Consider the following 21690-nt stretch of genomic DNA (forward strand, 5'->3'; position numbering starts at 1 on the left):
TATGTCAGCTTCCACAGCCTTCTTGCACAATGTCCCTTTACTAAAAATTTGCAGGGCTGCGACCTGGGCATCCCATCACACATTCATCAGCCATTACACCCTTAGACAGGGCTTAAGAGTAGACACCCAAGTGGGTAGAGCAGTACTTCCCTCAACTTTCTAGTGCTCCGAAGTCCCTATCACCTAAGAATTACTGCTCTTTAGTCACCAATGGTGGATCACCCACAGGGACGTCCCTCTCGAAGAAGGGAATGTTACTCACCTGGTGCAGTAACTGTGTTTCTTTGAGACGAGTGTCCCTGCAGGTGCTCTACCACCCACCGTCCTACCCTCTGCTTCAGAGACTTCAGATCTTATGGTAGGGAAGGAACAGTAGGCCACAGGCTGCACATGTGCGGCTCCAACTGCCACAGCGCATGGCTACAGCACAACACATGCATGGCCCACACTGGACTGCTGGACAAATTCCCAATTGAAGGCACTGGGATGGCACCCAGACCTATGGTGGAGAACCTGCAGGAATACTCACCTTGAAGAACTCCGGTTACTGCATCAGCTGAGTAATCTTTCGTTCTTGATGCCTTAGGCAGTGCTGTCAAAGCATGAAAGTGTTGCAGACAGAATCCCTTAATTTTTTTTCTGATTGGTACATGATAATCCAAAAATTGATAATAAGGGGCATCACCTGTAGTATATTAAGGTACATGTTGTCTCAGTTCTTCATACAAAGCAGTGTTTCCTAAATGTCTAAAGGCTGAGTTCTTCTTAGAGAAAAAGTAAAATTAGTCATGGCTCTGCAGTCTTGCCATGTGATAAAGGGTCCCAAAAGTGTCTTCTGGCGTACCTCCTCTGTGTGTTTTTGGACTAAACCTTTGCATCTCCTCCTTTCCATTTGATGTAGAGCTTCACAGTTGGATACTTCCTCTCCTTACTTATGGGCAGTGAAATTGTTTAAAATGTTGACACTTACCAATATCATCATGTTGGAGAAGCACAGGCCTGCATAGGAGAGGTGGCATGTGGGAGAGGGTGGAGGAGCCTCCAGGAAAATTGTTCCTTTTCCCTACCTACATCATGATAGGATGCAGTCTGCAAGACAGTGAGAGATCTTAGCTCTCCTTTTTTCCTGCCCACTTCTAGGATACAGATGGGAGCGTCAGTTGGTATTTAGAAGCAAACTAACTATGCACACAGCATTTGATCGCAAAGACAATGCACATCCTGCAGAGATCACAGCACTGGGCATCTCAAAGTGAGTACCTGAACACAGATGCTCTAGGTGGATTTACAAAATGAATGAATTTGGATGGGTGGGTCAGTGGTGGGAGAAATTACATGTTACTTTTTAAGACACAGTGAACATCCGACAGAACAGCAAAATTTGAAACTGATTTATTCTAGTACTGGACTAAAAAGAAAAGGATGAAAACCTGATTAGTTACAACTACTGCAGCATTTAGTTACACACTGTCAAAATTGCATTCTTGAGTAAGACCAGGCTAAGACCATCTCTGTTGGTCTGAGTTTAACAGGTGGTATGAATAAGTCATGGACACATCCCCAATTCAGACAAAAACTGGTGATGAGATGTTTAATGGTGAATAAAATCTTTTATGTTGTGGCTGGAATAGTAATTCACCTTTCTTACAGGGATCACAGCAGGATTCTAGTGGGTGATGGTCGTGGAAGAGTGTTCAGCTGGTCTGTAAGTGACCAACCTGGGCGGTCTGCAGCTGACCACTGGGTGAAAGATGAGGGAGGAGACAGCTGTTCAGGATGTTCAGTCCGATTTTCTCTCACTGAAAGGCGTCACCATTGCAGAAACTGTGGACAACTCTTCTGTCAGAAGTAAGCAGTCACTAGTTTACCTTATATTTTTCATTTTACAAAGTGCACTTTTAGGAAAGTAAAAATGCATGTTTAATAAAATTTTAATGCAAGTACTACAAATGTCACAATTTAATGAAAATAGTTGGGGAAAAAAACAAGACCCATCCAGCTTCTGAAAACCATGAATGCAGCAATAGCAGCTTCTTGATTAAAAATTGAACTAACAATTTTAAATCCCGCATCCAGCAGACATGGCATAAACTCCAAGTAATAAGCTTCTAAGATGCATAGTAGTTGGAAAAACCTGTATTTTCTTCAACTAGGGTTACTATATTAACTCCGTATGTGGAGCGGTTAAGCCATGTATTGGAATACAATTAACTTGCCCATAAAATAAGGAAGTATGGATTGGATACATGGACTGTAAGATGGATAGAAAGCTGGCCTGATGGTTCAACCCTATGGGTGGTTGTCAACGTCTCGATGTCTGGTTGGCAGTCGGTTTCAAGTGAACTGACTGAAGGATCTGTTCTAGGGCCTATATTGTTCAATATCTTTATTAATGACCTGGATGAGGGGGATGGATTGCATCCTCAGCAAATTTGCAGATGACACTAAGCCCAGGAGAACAGGTAGATACACTGGAGGTAGGGATAAGGTCCAGAGTGACCTAGACAAATTGGAGGACTGGGCCAAAAGAAATCTGATGAGGTTCAACAAGGAGAAGTGCAGAATCCTGCACTTGGAGATGGAATAATCCCAGGCATTGTTACAGGCTGGGGACCAACTGGCTAAGAAGCAGTGCAGCAGAAAAGGACCTGGGGATTATAACGGTTGAGAGGCAGGATATGAGTCAACAGTGTGCCCTTGTAGCCAAGAAGGCTAACAGCATATTGGGGTGCATTATGAGAAGCATTTGCAGCAGATATCAAGAAGTTGTTATTCCCCTCTACTTGGCACTGGTGAGGCCACAGCTGGAGTTCTGAGTTCCCTGGTGTAGAAAGGATGTGAATGCATTGGAGCAGGTTCAGCAGAGGGCAACAAAAATGATTAAGGGGCCGAAGCACATGACCTATGAGGAGAGGCTGAGAGATGTGGGCTTATTTAGTTTGCAGAAGAGAAGACTGAGGGGCAATTTGATAGCGCCTTCAACTTCCTGAAAGTGAGCTCTAAAGACAATGGAGAGAAACTGTTCTCAGTGGTGACAGACAGCACAACAAGGAACAATGGTCTGAAGTTACAGACAGACAGGTATAGGTTGGATATTAGGAAAAACTATTTCACCAGGAGGGTGGTGAAGCACTAGAATGCGTTACTGAGAGAGGTGGTAGAATCTCCATCCCTAGAGAATTTTAAGTCCTGGCTTGACAAAGTCCTGGCTGGGATGATTTAGTTGGGGTTGGTCCTGCTTTAGGCAGGGGGCTGGACTAGATGCCCTCCTGAGGTCCCTTCCAGTCCTATGATTTCTATGAATGTGTTTCTAAAATAGTCACAAAGCAATGCAACTCTTGAATATGTACATACTTTATATCCATACAAAACTTGGGCTTGTTGCTTATTCAAAATTATCTACAGTGGTTTTGTACAATCGCTAAGCAGACAAAATTCCAGCTGTTCTGTTCCCAGTGCAGTTGTGCTATATTTCTAATCATGGTCTGTGTTTTAAGCTAGGGGTTATTTTTTGCCTCCCCCCCAGGCTTGCCTTTGAGACACTAAAGTTACTAACTGCAAGGTATTTTAGGCCTATAAGTAAGAGAGTGGGATATGGGAAAGAACACGATTACAATTTTATTTTCCTCTTTCAGGTGCAGTCGGTTTCAATCTGAAATCAAGCGTTTGAAAATCTCATCACCTGTGAGAGTCTGTCAGAACTGTTACTACAACCTACAACATGAGAGAGGTTTTGAGGAGGGGCCTAGAAATTAATGAGGCTTTGACACAAACTAAAGACCAAGCCTGGTGGGATCCCATTTCAGCCCCACAGTAACTCCCTGAATTAATTACAGAATTGTTCAGCAAATTTAGAAAGGATTAGAATGTTGTTCGTTTACACTTATCTTTGTACTGTGTTAAGCAATGAAAGAAAAAGGGATAATTGATTTCATTCATGTTGATTGAAATTATAAAGCAAGCAAATATTTAAATGAACAGCATCAGAAAGACAGGATTGGTAGTCGCATAAACAGTAAAACTTTTGGTACAAAAATCTCCCTACTAACATGGTTATCAAAAGAAATCCTCACCCACTAACCATCTGTTGTTGTCTTGTTTTTGTAGAGCTAGACATCCTTATTGGGGGCAGGGGGGCTTTTTAGAAGATAGTTGTAAATCTGCCTTCTTTGCAAGCAACTGTGTATATTGTAAATAGGTATAATGACCTTTTTAATCAAAATATGAACTTAACTGCCTGTTACATAGGACTTCAGCCTAACCACCATACATTGTGCAGCATCTTTATCTCATCTATAAACTTAGATATGAATGTTTAAAAAATTCAAATGGCATTTGTACTTTTTGTTTAAAATTCAGTCTGTGCATGTTTGTTCTTTGTTGCCCACAGTATCCTAAATTAAACAAGGCTATTTGTAGAAATTACATGGATTTTTTTTTCCAAAGGAAAATGTGCTGGGGGAATCGGACTTGCAATATTTTATTCTAATTGTAAAATAACTAAGAAATAAATTGTACACTCTATTTGCTTTTTATACCTAGCTATTTACCAGCTCATTGTTCATATTTAATAAGGCCTCTTTTATACATACGTTACAGCTGCTGTTTTGTTCAGTATTTATTAGTTAGTAGCTGATTCATGCAATGCAAGAGCCAGCTTTTATCTTAAACTAATAGAAATTGGCGTGCAAGTAACTCAAATTAACTTCTCTTGCATAAAACTTTGTCTTAGAGGCATTATTGTATTGAACATAATCCTTGCTAAACAACTGGAAATATAAAAGCAGTTCTGATATTAAGTCTTCATGGTTCAGTGACAAGAAGTGATTGATCATTTCTATTAAGTTTTAATGGATTCAATTACAGTATTTTTAATCAGTAATTGAATTTGCACCACATATGGGGGACACACTGGCATTACCCCGACTAGAACAGTTGCAGAAGACAGGCCCATGATCATACTTTGTTTTGTTGTTTTAAATGTGTGTGTATATATTTTGTAAATGGGTAACCAAACTGGTCTACATTTACATATAGTCACAAACTGGTAATACTTCTAAATAATGGTAAGCGTGTGACCCAAATCAATAGGCCAAACTTGCATCAATTTAAAAAATGGAATTACCTTAATTTATATGGATGTGACAGTATAATCTGGTCCACAATATTAATAGCTAAAGTAAAACACAATACTTAAATTGTATCACTGAAAATATTTAGAACCTGTATGATGGTGTTAAGTTTCCCAAAAGATAGTCAAGTGCTAACTAGAGCGCCTATCTTTTTGTTGATTTATGCTATTTTGCTATTTACAGTGTACTGCACTGACAGTTAAATGGGTATTTTGATACGTTTTTAAGTATGTGATGGACTGTTAACAATTAGATAAAAATTCCTGTTTTGGTACATATAGTAGCTTCTCAAAGGAACAGAAAGGCACATTTAAGAGCCCTCCTACATTATTGAGTGAGTAAATGCACGTTTCCTTAGTCCGGTTAAAGTACTCGTTGCCTTGCATGGCCACCATGACAAATATATCTTTAAAAAAAAACCTTCCTAAAACAGAGCACCTTCATTTCTGAAGAAACACTGATGCTTTGGCGCTATAGTCCAGATTATGGGTTAATGACCTTCACAGTGTCAGATTTAAAACTGACATCCATTGAAATTGTTTCCAGTAGGCTAAGACCTCACTATTTTAACTCCAAATTAATTTTCATAGAAATGGTTACTGAATCTAAATATTAGATGCTGCTGAGGTATAACTGCAGGACTCCTACTGAGAACACTAACTATGTTCAACTACAGATGCATTGTACCAGTGTTATTCTACACTTTTTACAATCGGCACGGCACTAAAAATGAAGGTCATTTATTCTCCTTTCCCCCCCTCTCCACTAGCTGCATTCTATGCTAGTAATCATAACTTGGACGTAATAAACTAGTAAAACCCACTCAAGCTTAATTCCTCTCCTGCAATATAGAGAGAACTTTTCCAGAACAACTTGTATTTAGGTGATAGAATAGAAACACCAGCGGATCATATTTCCTTTGACAGCTGGTGCTGTGGGCAACTATTTTACTCAATTCAATTAAATTCTTTTTAGCTTTTAATGCACAAACCTACTTTGGTTTCTCCAAATGGCTTCACTGGCCACACACAAATTTCTTGGAGCAAAAACACAGAACACCACTCTCATTACCGGTCTCTATTCTCCACAAGTACCTCACGTCTTCTTGGGCCTTGTTCTTGTTCTTTAACACTTGTATGTTGTGTGCAACTGTAATTTCAAGCTTATGAAGGTGAATTTGGCTGCCTCCAGCCCACATTCAATAGAAAAACACTTCAGATAAGTTATTTTGCACTTATGTATAAAATTGGTAGAAACTTATTTTTGCTTTGTATCATTTAAAGACTCCTTTCGTTTCAGTAAATGAACTGTGTACAAAATATTTATGCAGTTAAAACTGTTTTTAGAAAGTATTTTTAATTTCAGCAAGTTTGGTTACTTGTTGCATGACTATTAACACAGCTGACTTTTTGTGTCAGTGCAATGTATATTTTTTTGTCTTGTTAACTTGTAAGCCCTAGTAAATGGCCACTTATTTGTACAGCAACAGGAGTAAATTGAAGATAACTGGCTAAGACTGGAGTGTGGAATTTTGTACTATATTGCAGAATCCAATATCTGTTTTTTGGTGGTTATTGTAAATGGCCTGAAGAATTGCTATCTAGTGTGCAATCTGTGATATCTGAATGTTCATTGTATATTTGTCTCCAATACAAAAAGGTAGAGTAACAATTACAATACATGATTAAATGCAATAGTTCAGGTACTTAAGTATTTTTTTTCATTTCAAATAAATACCTGCTATTTACCACCAAAAAGCTGTTTTGCATTTCTCTTGAAAGAATTTGAATAAGGAAGCAATGGTTGAAATTGAATACTTTAAAAAAAAAGTTGTAACTGCCCATACATTATGCATATCCTTCATATTTGAATTTTTTTCTCAAATGTGACTACTATAATTCACAAATGCCCAGAACATAAAGTCCTTGTATTTTGTTTTACAAGTATCAGCTCTTGAAGTCTCGAGGACTGGCCATGATGGGAACAGAGTATTGCACAATCACATAGCAAAAACTGCAAAGGGAATGACTAAGCTTGTTTCTTTGAGGAATTTTGAAGAATGGAAAAAAACCAAAATTTTAAGTTCATCTCCTTCCTCAAGTGAAATTCAACCCCATCTTAGCTTGTGAGAATCTGCTGAAATTCTTACTTTTGAAATTTTCCCCTGGCATAATGATTATATCACTAAGAGTTTGCGGGAGAGTGAGCTCATGTTTCACCGATGTTGATACAGATTTTAAAGAAAATGACAAACCTTTTTAGGAGCAACATGTTGTTCCATACAACTTGTTCAAAGGATTACGAGTGCCAATCTGCCTGCCTCCAAAACACATGCACTGATGCCAGATCTGGTACTGCATTTCCAGCATTTTTCAGGAAATGACTGATCTTGCAGGGAGGAACAGAAAATTTACCAGTAATGCAGCTCTGGTTCTGGGAGCAACACTGTCCTTAAGTAAGCTAGAAGAAAGGAGAGATCCAGGCTTTGCACTGCAAAGTTCAGCACAGAGTATACTCCTCCCTCCCAACGCACTGTAGCATCACTTGGAATTATTTTGGGTTGCACCTGTTTTAGTCCCATAGCCGAGAGTCTTAGAGAGCTTGATGGTCAGAAGTGGGGAGAATCAGAAACACTGGAAGCAGAGCACAAAGGATGTTCTCATCAAATTGGCTGTCCTGCCACCAGAAAGCTTCTCCAAATGTCTCACTACAGTGCTCTAGAGCCCCAAAGGGAAACTTTTGCAGCCGGATTTCAAGCAACCGCAGTGCAAATATGTGCCCTGTCTATAATTTGCATCAATGATACTGTGTATCATCTGCAAGAATACATCACTTAGTTTCAAAAATAAGTGTGGCAGTTACATTGTATACTACATTCTTACACAACTTCTTAGCACTACAAATTATTGCTCAGCATTACCAGACTAACATTAACAAAGAATTCAGTCTTAGCACACTTTATATCCCTTAAGGGCATCGGGGTGGCCAGAAACAAGGAAGTGGACACTGCACGAGGGAAGAATGGTCAGGCACAGAGCAATGGGGTGAAGTTCAGGAACCCTACCTCTCTGCTGGAGCAGGATTAGGAATTGCTTACTCTTTCCTCTGCCCTTCTCTTGTTGCCCTCGGATTGCAGCTTGGGCTACCACTGTGTTTGAATAGACACAGGTCGCTGCAGATGATGCCTCTCTCTCTACCCATAGGTATGCAATTAATGTGTTTAAAAACAATGTTTTCAGTTACTCACAGGCCATTGATTGTGGTTGACAACTTATGTTTAACAACAACAGTGCATCTGTAAGAGACTGTCAGAGCATAATGTTTGCTATAGAGGGGGGAAAAAAATGACAGAGTCAGATCATACATTTCTGTCCCAGCTTTATTCTCCCAATCCTAGCTTCAAGAAAGACTGAAACAATTAAAATGTACATACTATGATACATTTACAGTATACACATTATTTCTACATTTGTTTTGCTCAAAAGGTAATTACAACAACCCTGTCCAACAGGAAGGCAAAGAAGAGAGAAATCACTCCTGCAAAATTTAGACTTAAGGTTGCATGCCTATAATAATGGAACTAATGCACAAGAAATGTGCGAGGACTCCAGGGGAGCAGAGGCACAGTGAATATGAGAGGAAATATTTCTGGCATGTCACAAGTTAAAAATTAAGGCTCCAATCCTGAAAAGACTTACAGTGGGGCTTACCCCAGTGAGTGAGAAATTTACAACAGCAGATTAAATGGTTAACCATTAATGCATCTGCAGATGATTATTTTGTTGTAACTTTGCCCTTTTTACAGGGCTATTGAAGATCCATTGCCTTCAGGTGAGTCACTATTAAACACTACAATATATTCTATTTACTTATACATTCTATAATTTTTAAAAGTTCAAACATTTTATTGTTAATTATAATTTTTAATTTTCTTGCATGAGTATGACTTTACACCCAACTCTAGTAAGGCTCTACTACTTACTGGAAGAATCTAACAAAATATCGTTACCTAACTCAAGCCTTATTTAGATGTGTGTGTGGATACTTTTTTCCTGCTTTATCAAATGCTACTTTCTTTCCATAATTTTTAAAACAGCTTACTATCATAGCGTATAATTTTGGCTATGCTATTTTAACCTTCATGTGGTGTTCCATTTTCAAGTTAGTGAGTCCTACATGTGCTTAGTTTCAGTAATATTAAACACTAAAATGGGACTACTGAAAGAATTTGCAAGCAGTGTGATTTCAAAGCTGGTTTCTTCCCCCCCCCCCCCTTTTTTTTTTTTTTTTTTTTTTTTTAAACAGAAGCACTGTTGCCTTACAGTAGATCATAAAAAATACAATATCTTGTTCCCTCAGCTATTTAGCATTGGCATTACCACTGAATGGAAACTTTATTTTGGAATTAGAGTATATCTCTTATACAAGACTATTATTTACAGATATATACAGACTACCTTGGCCTAAATGCAGTTAGCATGTAGCCCTGAAACAGAATATGCATTTGTCTCAAATTCTATTCAAAAGTAAACAAAAACTTGGAATTGTACAAGCATGAGCTTGCAAACATCTCTATTTGCCTTCTATGTTGTGTTTTTCAAGTAGCACCGAGCAATTTTAACATTTTCATTTTTAGCCCCCCACAAAATTAATATAGGTAGAGTGCACTTCGAGTGCAGAAGCTTATTTACATTAGGATTGGAGGAACTGAAATTTATCACATTAGCACCTCTAGTACACCTAGAGAAACTTAATATTCATGCACTTTTGTACATTACAGGAGGAGAATAATTTCCATTTGTTCAAAAGATGTATTTTTTATTTTCACTAAAATTTTATTACATGATGAGAAATACTATGTGAAATGAGATTAGAATATAGTTAACAATTTTAGTGGCAACTTTGTTCACACACATTTAAGTCTACTGAAAAAGCAGCTGGTTATAAAATATACATTTCTCAACTAAATCCTTGTATTGTTACCCAAACTCACTGAAGTTAGAGTTACTTAACTTGATAACAAATGGCAGACAAACCACGTACATCACCTCCATCTGGAACTTTGTGCATCTGGTCAGTCAGATAACAGTGATTTCAGGGGAACAATAATAATGAAAATATTAATAAGCATGTGAGTATAATGCACTTTTCATCCAAGAATCTCAGAGTTTTGCATAGGAGGGAAACAGGACCATTCTACGGATAAAAAAAAATATCAAGGCATGAGGAGTAAGTCTATAAGGAGCTCAATTCAACAATCATTGGGATATGAAGTCCTAAAAATCTAGGACCCCTGATGCCCACATGCCAGTTTTGAGAATCCTTTTCTATTAATCCCCACTCTAGTTTTGGGACAGCAACTTGTTTTTGTAATACAGAAGGACTCTTCCAAAAGAGGATGCTACTGCCTGAGCATCTCAAACAATGAAGATGCCTTTACCACCTTGCAAGGGCCCCTGATTTCATTAGAATTTTTTCAAAGCAATTAACTAGAAATTGTGCTAGCCTTAGTCATTTTTAGCAAAACAGTAATGATACAAATCCAGCATAACTTTGATATATCAGATTCTAAATTCTGGTATCAATTTTCTGAGCAGCTCTCAAGACAGACTATTTTCTGGCAAGTGATGTAACCAACTGCACCCTAGATAAATCAGTCTCTTTAATGCAGTTTGGTTATTCTCAATGGTTACTGAAGAACATGTATGACAATTATTGCTAAATATATAAAGTACTAAAAAACTTGCATTATAAGGAACAACTGTACTGATAAGTTACATTAAAAGCTGCTTTATAAATTGCACAGTGCCAGTACAGCCTTAATATTTCCTCAATTTAGTTATAATATATAACAGCTGAAAATGAATAGGGTTATTTTTAAAACTATTTAACCTGACAGGCTGGATCCCGAAGGAGGGCGGACAACATCAAGGTCAGAAACTAAAATAAACAAACAGTTTTTTTTACAAGCAAACAAGCTTTATACGTCGTCTTAAATATTCACAGTTTCAGGAAAGAAGCACTAATGTCTTCAAAACTACTATCTACTTCTTGTTCAACCATTATTACTATACACTGTTGCCTCTTGGTTTTTCCCAGTGTTTTTCTGGCAGGTTTTAGTTCTGTTTTGTTTTTGCAGTCCACCATTCAGTCCAACTATGCCTTCAGTGATGGCTGAAGGACCCCTTTTCCAATGAGATGAGATTTCAGAGTTTTGTATACATTCAGTTGCTCTTCTGGCTGAAGTACCAACAGTTGTTTCAGTAATTTGCTGGGATTTGGACCCCTGCCAAAGAAATTTTTAGGGAAAAATTTTAATTCAATAAAAGCACTAAACCTACCATACGGAAGAAATTTGTTTTCTTTTCCTCCTACTGTATAAAGGTGTCTGCTTTTTGAGACAGAGAAATAGAGATTTTTTTCTAGTGTAATGATCTCCCCAGAGCTTCTGTTTTGTCTGGAAAGCACAATTAAAATCTGCTATCTTGGCCTGTATCTGTTGTACGAATTGTAATAATAAGATGTTTTAACCAGGTAAGTCAGAAACACAGTATGCATAAAGGCTGCTGCTGGTCACAGTGAGAATGTGACTGAATTACTTGCTTTGATTTCCTCACCCTCTGTATCTTCCAAGATGCTCATGCTAATGAGCCACATGATGAAAGATGAGTGTCCAAGTGATGCCTGTTGCCCATCTTTAGACCACTGGGAAAGGATCTTGAAACAAGAAATCCAAGGGCAGAGAGAACCTTTCTGCTGCAACTCTCAGTCTGAACTTGTTACCAAAACCACAGCAGGTGATTCTGTAAATCAGTTATAGGAAAACACACATTTCCAATTAATGCTCGCCAAGTGGTTTTGGTAGGGCATGTCTTGTGTGACTTCTCCCTAAACATGCAGTTAAATCATGTTTAAGTCACCTTCAAGAAACAAATCGCTATGATAGTTGGCTGTGCTTGTTGATGTGATTCGGAAAATGTTCATTTTTCACAAGGTTAATCACAGCCGTGAAAAACAGACAGAAAAAAAACATTATCCATGGTGTAATTTAGCAATACCTGAACCTACTTGCTCATGAGTCACCACTGAGGTTAAGTTTTTGCTAGAGAGGGGTCACTTGCTGCAGACTATTCTGATAAAGCCATTTTCTGATGGCTTAAGATAAGTTGTCTACTTCTCAAATAAATGGGCACTAGGTGAGGCATGTTAGAGAACCAAAAAGGTTCTTAAAGTTTCCTTAATAGGATACTTTCCAAATCTAGAATTTAAAATAGACAATCAATCCATAACTGTCATGTCAGGAAATCTCAAGTGTAATTTAAAATATGTTAAATGTATTTATGACAAAGGGTGATAGATCTGTATCAGCCACATTTATGTAAGTCCACACATTTGTGTATTCTTATCTTATAAACAAATACCCAATGTACACATACATATTGGATATTGTGAGCATGCCCCTAAAATTGAAACTCTATCAACAAGCATCTTAAGAGCTACAATGAAAGACACTGACGCATAATACTGTTGTTATTCTAAACACTTCCCCATCAAAGATGCTGTAGCTGAGAGATAATCTGGCAAATTTTCTAATAAGTGGGGTGTCCCAGCTTGTATTTTTAAAAAAATCTGAACCAGGAAGTTAGAAGTCAGATCTCTGAAAATACAGAAGTTTGATAGTTTTGTTTTTTTTAAATTTACCTGAACCCTACAGATTCTCCCCAGGCTGCATATACTAAAAAGGGCATGACAGCAGAACTGCCACTACTCCAATTACCACAAATAGAAATCAGAATATACTGGGATTATTTTAGATTAATTTTCTTTATAAACACTTGGGTACATTCTTCTTTTTTCCTTAACTAGTAGTAAAAAACAATGATAACACAGCCCATAGCAAGACCTCTGTAGAAATATCATGAAATTTAGCAATGTCTCCAATATTCCAGAGATCCTTCTGATCGAATGCAACTGCATAAATCAAGTTTAAAGTTAACCTTTACCGTACCAGCAGAACAGAAATGCATGTAATAGAAGAAAGTTTACTTGATCTCTGTATTGACTATATGTATTTATATGTGCAAAAATACCTTATAAAACTGGTGATATACACATGTACAAAAGTAGCCATCAAGTACTGACAATCAAAACGATCCATTATTCCACCATGGCCAGGAATAGTGTCAGCAAAATCCTTCAAGAAAAAAAATTCACTAATATAAATATTCACATACAATATCTCACTAACCTATTGCCTGTACTACAGCAGAGCCTAACTGATACACGAGCTCCATCATGAACATCCACCTGAACTGACTTGTATCCAACACCTATACCAGTATCTGTCCTAAAGAATTCACTATTCAAAACAGGCAAGAAAAAGAGCAGGAAAAAGAATGGTGTAATGAGATGAATGAAATGACTCGCCCAAGTTCACACAAGTGGTCAGTGGCAAACCTAGGAATAAATTAGGCATTGAACTGTTAGGCCTCTACAAACGATCCTATTGTGTGTGAACCCTTTTAATCTCTAAGTATCATCTTTTAGCATTATCTCTGTACAAGTTCAATTGCTTCCTACAACTGAATACATTCTCTCCTTTTCTACTTTTCTCCTTTTATATAGCATAAAAGCATATTCACAAAGAATGCTGCTCCCTGAATGTTAAAGTGAAAGAGATGTCCTAAAACTCAAGGGTCCTTATTACTAGTTAGTTTACTTCAGCTCTGTAAATCCCCCATAGGTTTCATTGATTTCCAAATGTCCTTAATTAAAAAGAATGTTTGGTCTATATAAATTCATGCTGTGTAAAACAATCACTTTCTATGTACACATTGTATTCAAACACTATTTTTCATTTACAAAATCTGAAATACAAGCAAGTGCTCAAAAGTGTGTGCGATCTTTACAAGAGACAAAATTTGAGTGATATGTTCTAGTAAATTGTCAGTGGGTATTCATGTACATTATCTGTATAACTATTTATGTGTAACACAATGTCTTGCCTCATTATATAAACAAGTATAAGGAGGTAACTCACAAAAGGTACCAAACTAGTAACGTGTATCAATGAAACCAGAAAATGCTAAGATTTGCCAGTATGGAAAACACAATGCACCTTCATGACATAGGTTTAAGAACTTTATTTGCCAATGCATACTCTGCAATGTATCTCTGATTAAGACTAATGTTGTTTCAGAGGCTAAAGATCGTTTATATGATCCTGGTTTAGTAGAAAACAAGTGGGATTAAATATAATCTGAAGTCATCTAATTAAAATTCTAGGAACTGGCTCTAACAAAGTCTTCACAAGATTTTGAAAAATCCACTAATAAATCCATGAAAAGCCGTGCATACCTTGATTTTGAAAGCCCTTTTGAATCCACTAGCGAAAAAACCTCCAAATGGCCCAATTAAAGATGCAAATGTTGACAAAGCAATGCTGTGTATCTGAAATGGGTACATATGCACTGTCTCCTGGGAGGAAAAAAAAACTATTAGAATATATATTGATTTTAAATAATTTACAATTATTTCAGACACTCAAGGCCAAAGTCAATGTAACATTTCATCATAGGGTACGTCTACATGGCAATCTTATTCCGAAATATCTGAAACAAATAACACTCCCATCTCAGTATCCACAATATATAAGTAAGCTCAGTACCATGTTAGAGCTTTTTACACCAGCTCAAGAATTTGATGATGGGGAAAAGGAGGAGACATACAACAAAGGGAAAATTATTTACCAGTATTCTGTTTGTCATAGTCTCCTCCTCTTCCCCTTGAAAGAGGGGAGTGATGGATTGTTCTATTTTGATTTCTCTGGAATTTTCTGACTGAAGGGAAGGGAATAGACCTGGACTACTTATTTCGGATTGACTGAAAATCTGCTGTTTCCTTATTGCTGGAGTTAAATCTCACTGGGAAAAATGAGAAAGGAGCATAACTCTGTCAAATGAAGTGTAAAAATGTCATTAGGAAGGCCAAAAAGGAATTTGAAGAACAGTTAGCCCGAAACTCCAAAACCAATAGCTTAGATATGTCAGAAGCAAGAAGTCTGCTCAACTGCCAGGGGGATCACTGAACAATCAAGAGCCTAAAGGAGCACTCAAGGATGATAAAGTCATTGCAGAGAAACTAAATGAATTTTTGCATTCGTCTTCATAGCTGAGGACATGAGGGAGATTCCCAAACCTGAGACTTTTTTAGGTGACAAATCTGAGGAATGTCCCAGATTGAGGTGTCATCAGAGGAGGTTTTGGAACAAATTGATAAACTGAAATAGTAATCAATCATCATCCCAGGTGACTCAAAAGAGGCAAATGTAGTGCCCATCTTTTAAAAAGGAAAGGAGGACAATCCAGGGAACTACAGACCCATCAACCCCACCTCAGTCCCAAGAAAAATTATTGAGGGGTTTCTCAAGGACTCCATTTTGAAGCATTTGGAAGAGAAGAAAGTGATCAGCAATAGTCAACATGGATTCACAAGGGCAAGTGATGCCTGACCAACCAGATTGCCTTCTATGACGAGGTAACTGACTCTATGGACATGCGGAAGTCAGTGTACGTGATATACTTTGAACTTAGCAAAGCTTCTGATACAGTCTCCCACATAACTCTTGCCAGCAAATTAAGGAAGCATGGATTGGATAAACAGACTGTGTATAGCCGTGTCTACACGTGCACGCTACTTCAAAGTAGCGGCACTAACTTCGAAATAGCGCCCATCACGGCTACACGTTGGGCGCTATTTCGATGTTAACATCAACGTTAGGCGGCGAGACGTCGAAGCCGCTAACCCCATGAGGGGATGGGAATAGCGCCCTACTTCGAAGTTGAACGTTGAAGTAGGGCACGTGTAGACGATCTGCGTCCCGCAACATCGAAATAGCGGGGTCCGCCATGGTGGCCATCACCTGAGGGGTTGAGAGACGCTCTCTCTCCAGCCCCTGCGGGGCTCTATGGTCACCATGTGCAGCAGCCCTTAGCCCAGGGCTTCTGGCTGCTGCTGCTGCAGCTGGGGATCCATGCTGCATGCACAGGGCCTGCAACCAGTTGTCGGCTCTGTGGATCTTGTGTTGTTTAGTGCAACTGTGTCTGGGAGGGGCCCTTTAAGGGAGCGGCTTGCTGTTGAGTCTGCCCTGTGACCCTGTCTGCAGCTGTGCCTGGCACCCTTATTTCGATGTGTGCTACTTTGGCGTGTAGACGTTCCCTCGCAGCGCCTATTTCGATATGGTGCTGCGCAACGTCGATGTTGAACGTCGATGTTGCCAGCCCTGGAAGACGTGTAGACGTTATTCATCGAAATAGCCTATTTCAATGTCGCTACATCGAAATAAGCTACTTCGATGTAGGCTTCATGTGTAGACGTAGCTTATATGAGTCAACCATGTCCATTGTAGCCAAGAAAGCTAATGGCACATTCGGGTGCATTAGGAAGAACATTTCCAGCAGATCTAAAGTGATTATTCTTCTTTATTAGGCACTGGTGAGGCCAGCATACTGCATCCAATTCTGGGTCCCCCACAACAGAAACAGTGTAGACACGTTGGAGAGGGTCCAGAAGAGAGCAATGAAAATGATTAGAGGGCTGGAGCACATGACCTACAAAGAGAGGCTGAGGGATTGAGCTTGTTTAGTGTGCAGAAGAGTGAGGGGAGATCTGATAGTATCATTTAACTACCTAAAGGGAGGTTCCAAAGAGGATGAAGAGAGGCTGTTCTAAGTAGTGACAGATGGCAGAACAAGGAGCAATGGTCTCAAGTTGCAGTGGGAGAGGTCTAGGTTGGATATTATGGAAAAACTATTTCACTAGGAGAGTGGTGAGGCACTGAAATGGGTTACTTATGGAGGTGGTAGAATCTCCTTAAGGTTTTTAAGTCCTGGTTTAACAAAGTCCTGGCTGGGACTTGATGTTCTTCTGAGGTCTCTTCCAGCTCTACAACCCTATGACCACATGTCACACCCAAGAGATCTGAAATAACTCAATGTGAAATTGCAGAGCTATAAACTGTGGTATGTAACCTATCCTTTAAAAAAGCTTCTTTACTAAATGACTGAAGGATAGCTAACGTGATGCCAATACTTAAAAGGGGGCTCTAGAGGTGATCCTGGCAATTACAGGCCAGTAGGTCTACCTTCAGTACCAGGTAAATTCACTGAAACTATAATGAAAAACAATATGTCAGTCACACAAAGGAGCATAATTTGTTGAGGAAGAAGGAACATGGTTTCCATAATGGGAAATCATGCCTCAACAATCGACTAGAATTCTCTGAAGCAGTCAACAAACGTGGGCAAAGGGAATTGTGTGGATATAATATACTTAGATTTCCAGAAAGCATTTAACAAGGTCCCTCACAAAAGGCTCTTAAACAAAGTTAGCTGTCATGGGATCAGAAAGAAGGTCCTCTAATGAGCTGGTAATGGGTTAAAAGATAGGAACCAAAGGGTACAAATAAATGGTCAATTTTTAGAATGAAGGGAGGTGACTAGTGGAGTCCCCTATGAGTCTGTATTAGTACCAATTCCATTCCACAGATTCACAAATGATCTGGAAAAAGTGATAAAGAGTGTGATGTCAAAATATGCAGATATAACAAAACTGCTCGAGATCATTAAGCACAAAGCAGACTGTGAAGAACTTCAAAAAAGATTTCACAAAATTAGCTCACTGGGAAACAAAATGGAGGAAATTTAATGTTGATAAATGCAAAGTAATGCATATTGAAAAACATAATACCAACTATACATATAAAATGATGGGGACTAAATTAGTTGTTACCACTCAAAAGTGTGATCTTGGGGTCATTGTGCATGGTTCTCTGAAAACATCCACTCAATGTGCAGCAACAGTCAAAAAAGCAGATATCAGAAATCACTAAACCGTGAATAATACAGAAAATATCTTATTGCCTCTTGTGGTAAGATCCATCCCACTCCTGGGCCCCAGACCTCTGTTCAGTTAACAATCTCACAGATAATTTAGGCACTGCAGAACAGGCCCCGCTTGCCCTTGTCAGAGTTAGACTTCTGTCCCTTGGCTAGAAGGCCAGACACCCTCTGGTTTTCCTAGGCTGCATGAACAGTCTTCTCCAGCCACTGGCTGAACTCTCAGGTTACCTGGGGAAAGAGAACCCAAACACACCTTACCAACACTCTTCACCTCCGTTGTAGTCTCTGCTAACACTGATGTTATCCTTATTAGCTTTTCTAACTCTCTCCTTATCTCTTATCCTCTCCACTCACTCCAGCCTCCTCTCCCACTCTCCACACCTTCCCCCAACAGAGAAGGGACTTTAAAAGGCCCCGGGGCAGCCTGAAATGAGATCAGTTGGCCTTAATTGATTTATAGCAGTTCATCTCCACTGCTCCCACTCTGCCATCCATGATAACTCCAGCTCAGCTGGTCCTCACTGCCTTGAAGTAACTCTCTCCTCATTAGACAGGGCCCTTTCTGCTTTTTAGAACTACTTCCCTCCCCTTCTAATCTAGCCCTCTGGCCTGACCCTGTCATACTCTACATAAATCCATTATATGCCTATATTGTGAATACTGCATGCAGATATGGTTACCTCATCTAAAAAAAGATAACTTGACACTGGAAAAGGATGAGTAGGGATACAGAATGGCTGCCATATGAGAAGAGATTAATAAAACTGGGACTTTTCAGCTTGGAAATAAGACAACTAAGGAGGGCTATGACAGGCCTACACAATCATGACTGGTGTGGACAAAGTAAATAAGAAAAACTTATTTACTTGTTCTCACAACACAAGAACTAGTGGTCACCAAATGAAATTAAAAGGTAGTATCTTTAAAACAAGAAAAAGGAAATAGTTCTTCACATAGCACACAGTCAACCTGTGGAATTCCTTGCCAGAAGATGCTCTGAAGGCCAACACTCTAACTGGGATCAAAAAAGAGCTAGATAAATTCATGGAGGACAGGTCCATCAATGGCTGTTATCCCGTATGGGCAGGGATGGTGTCCCTAGCCTGTTTGTGAGAAGTTGGGTATGGCAATGGGATGGATCATTTAATAATTATCTGTTCTGGTCATTCCTTATGGAGGCACCTAGCATTGGTCAGTGTGAGATGACAGAATTTTGGGCTACATGGACCTTTGGTCTGACTCGGTATGGCCATTTTGATGTTCTAACCATAGCTCGTTCCAAAGAAGCTGTAAGACGGATATAAGGAATGAAGGAGATCATTAAGTCACAGAGTTACCAGTCAGTAACTTTCCTTATTCTACACAGCACTAGAGATTTCAGACATCTTATGTTTGCATGACTTGGAAGAAGAGGGAGACATTCAGCCTAACATATGTTGACCAAACACTTAAACTGTTTACTTTCCAATCTCTTTCACAAACAAAATGTTCCAAATTCTTGGGAGTTTTAAGTCAAGTTCTCATAGGCATAAGAATCAGGCCTTTACTCAGAGAAAAAACTTTGTGTACAATTCATCGCAAGACAGAATGGCTGACTTCTGGAAATAAATGTTGATACCGGATTCCTCTCAAACATTTAATATTATGTTTATAAAATCACAGTCTTCTGTTTCCATGACAGATATATAACATCAATTGCAAAAGTGCAAGATTCCCCATACAACTCCACCACACATACTTCAATTACATTTAACACCTTCCCCCAACCCAGGGGTGACACCACTTCATTCTATGTGTTCATTCAATCCGTGGCTTTTCAGACAAAGTCACCTTTAACAATAATGAATGTACAAAAGTAGGCAAATAAAAATACAATTTTAACTGAAGTTTTATTTCCCCTTACCCTTCCCAACACAATCTGCAACAATGGTGGTACAGAGTAGTTTTGTATCTGGAAGAGCTCTGATGGTTCACACTCTGTAACAAATCTGTTTGTTTCACTATTGTATTCCACTGGACATACAAAATACTGATGTTGGGCCAACAGGTAGGCAAACTGAAAAGTAAATCAAAAATCACTATGTATTTATTTCTCACTGAAGTCACACTTGATATTAGCCTGGTATATGGTTGACAGTAGTTAAAAATTATGTTCGCTACAAAATGGTTCCAAGATGGGTAGGACATCCCCTCTGAGGTAATCTGATTAGTGAGGAGCTGCCTAAGGTGAACATTCTGAATATTACTATCATCATACACTTCTATTATTTTTTTGGATCTCCTGAGGTCATGCTAAATTATTGTTTTCTTACCACAACCAATAATAAATCATGAAACATTGATAGTGACTATGTGTTGCTTCTATATAGCTCACCTTTAAATGAAATCTTGAATTTTAAGGAAGAAAGAAAGCATAAAATCTACAATTTTTGAACTTCCCTTATTCTCACGAGAATTATAACATTTATATGGATACTAACTCTAACTTAACAACTGACACAATGCTGCTGTCAAATTTAAGAATCACAAGTTGAAGGATGAAATTGGAAAAGGAAAATCCTGCAGCTACTTACAATAAATCCAAATGCAACCGTGGAAAAGAAACCTCCAATGAACCCTTCCCATGTTTTTTTAGGGGACAGCTAATCACAAAAAGAGAAGGAGTTGATATAATTAATGAACAATTTATATAATGATTATTTTCTTGTACACATATCTGCCAGAATTCTACACTGTCAGAGTAGCCGGCAAGAAGGAACTGAGGGGCAGTTGGAGCAGCACAGTCATATATAGGACTTCACACCGATGCCATTCCAGGGTGGTCCACAGCCAGTCCAAAGGATAGCAGCTAGGGTAAATCTTTCCTACAGCTCTGCATGAACTTGGATATGAGCAACACATCTCAAAGAACAACAATTACAAAGGTAAGTAACTGTTTTTTCTCACATTGTATCTGCAACAGAGATCAGGACCAATGTATGGACCAAAGCTCCAGATAGTCACCATATACACAGTTATCAGAAGTAAGTTTTATACAGATGCTGTAGAGGCTGCTTATGCTCCAGTAAAATATACTATCATGCCCAGAGCAGAGAGGCAGAGATATATGCTACCTGGTCATGTTAGCTGTCAAAGGACGATGCAACCTGAGATCCATTTGCAGAGTCCACGCAAATCATGCCTGAGCCTTTGGTTATTCTACTATGGGCACACATAGCCTAATTTTTGTAACTGCTTTTGTTCTCTGCAAACAGAACAAATATCACCTGTCAGATATCTAGAAAGTGGACCCTTCTGTCCTATCCAGAAGCAGTATGTTTTTGAAAAAATACCACTAAGTGGATGATTTATGTGAAACTCAAAAAATATTTAAAGGATGAAATTTGTGTGCATGCAAAGAGAGACCTTCTTTTTACTTAAAAAAATCAGTATGTGTGGATGTGTCATGAGTGCTCCCAGCTTGCTCACCCTTCTTGCTGATGTGACAGTGACTAGGAAGACAACTTTTATTTGAGAGGTGGGACATGTAACAGGTCAGTAGGGCTGTGTCTACACAGGCACAAATCTTGGAAATAGCCATATTTCAAAGATTACTAATGAGGCGCTGAATTAAATATTGAAGCATTAGGACGCTTCCAGCTGCAGCGCTTCGAAAGCGC

At 38.8% G+C, this 21690-nt stretch overlaps 2 protein-coding genes across 4 annotated transcripts in view; one reads left to right on the plus strand and one right to left on the minus strand.

Moving 5' to 3' along the window:
* The window catches only part of WDFY3 (WD repeat and FYVE domain containing 3), a 284323-nt gene extending 277446 nt beyond the window's left edge, over positions 1-6877 (plus strand). For all 3 annotated transcript variants that reach the window (XM_074993680.1, XM_074993682.1, XM_074993681.1), the window contains 3 exons: positions 1141-1252; positions 1651-1848; positions 3636-6877. In XM_074993680.1, coding sequence (XP_074849781.1) covers positions 1141-1252; positions 1651-1848; positions 3636-3756 — 431 coding nt within the window. In that variant the 3' untranslated portion in view covers positions 3757-6877. The remainder of the gene's footprint in view (positions 1-1140; positions 1253-1650; positions 1849-3635) is intronic.
* A 2603-nt stretch (positions 6878-9480) lies between these two features.
* The window catches only part of CDS1 (CDP-diacylglycerol synthase 1), a 34034-nt gene continuing 21824 nt past the window's right edge, over positions 9481-21690 (minus strand). The window contains exons 8-12 of the mRNA XM_074992008.1: positions 20605-20673; positions 19935-20087; positions 14490-14609; positions 13223-13326; positions 9481-11418 (exon numbers count right to left, since the gene is read on the minus strand). Of these exons, the coding sequence (XP_074848109.1) occupies positions 11289-11418; positions 13223-13326; positions 14490-14609; positions 19935-20087; positions 20605-20673 (576 nt within the window). The 3' untranslated portion in view covers positions 9481-11288. The remainder of the gene's footprint in view (positions 11419-13222; positions 13327-14489; positions 14610-19934; positions 20088-20604; positions 20674-21690) is intronic.

Source organism: Carettochelys insculpta, chromosome 4 (assembly GCF_033958435.1).
Source record: "Carettochelys insculpta isolate YL-2023 chromosome 4, ASM3395843v1, whole genome shotgun sequence".
In the NCBI taxonomy this organism is placed as follows: Eukaryota; Metazoa; Chordata; order Testudines; family Carettochelyidae; genus Carettochelys; species Carettochelys insculpta.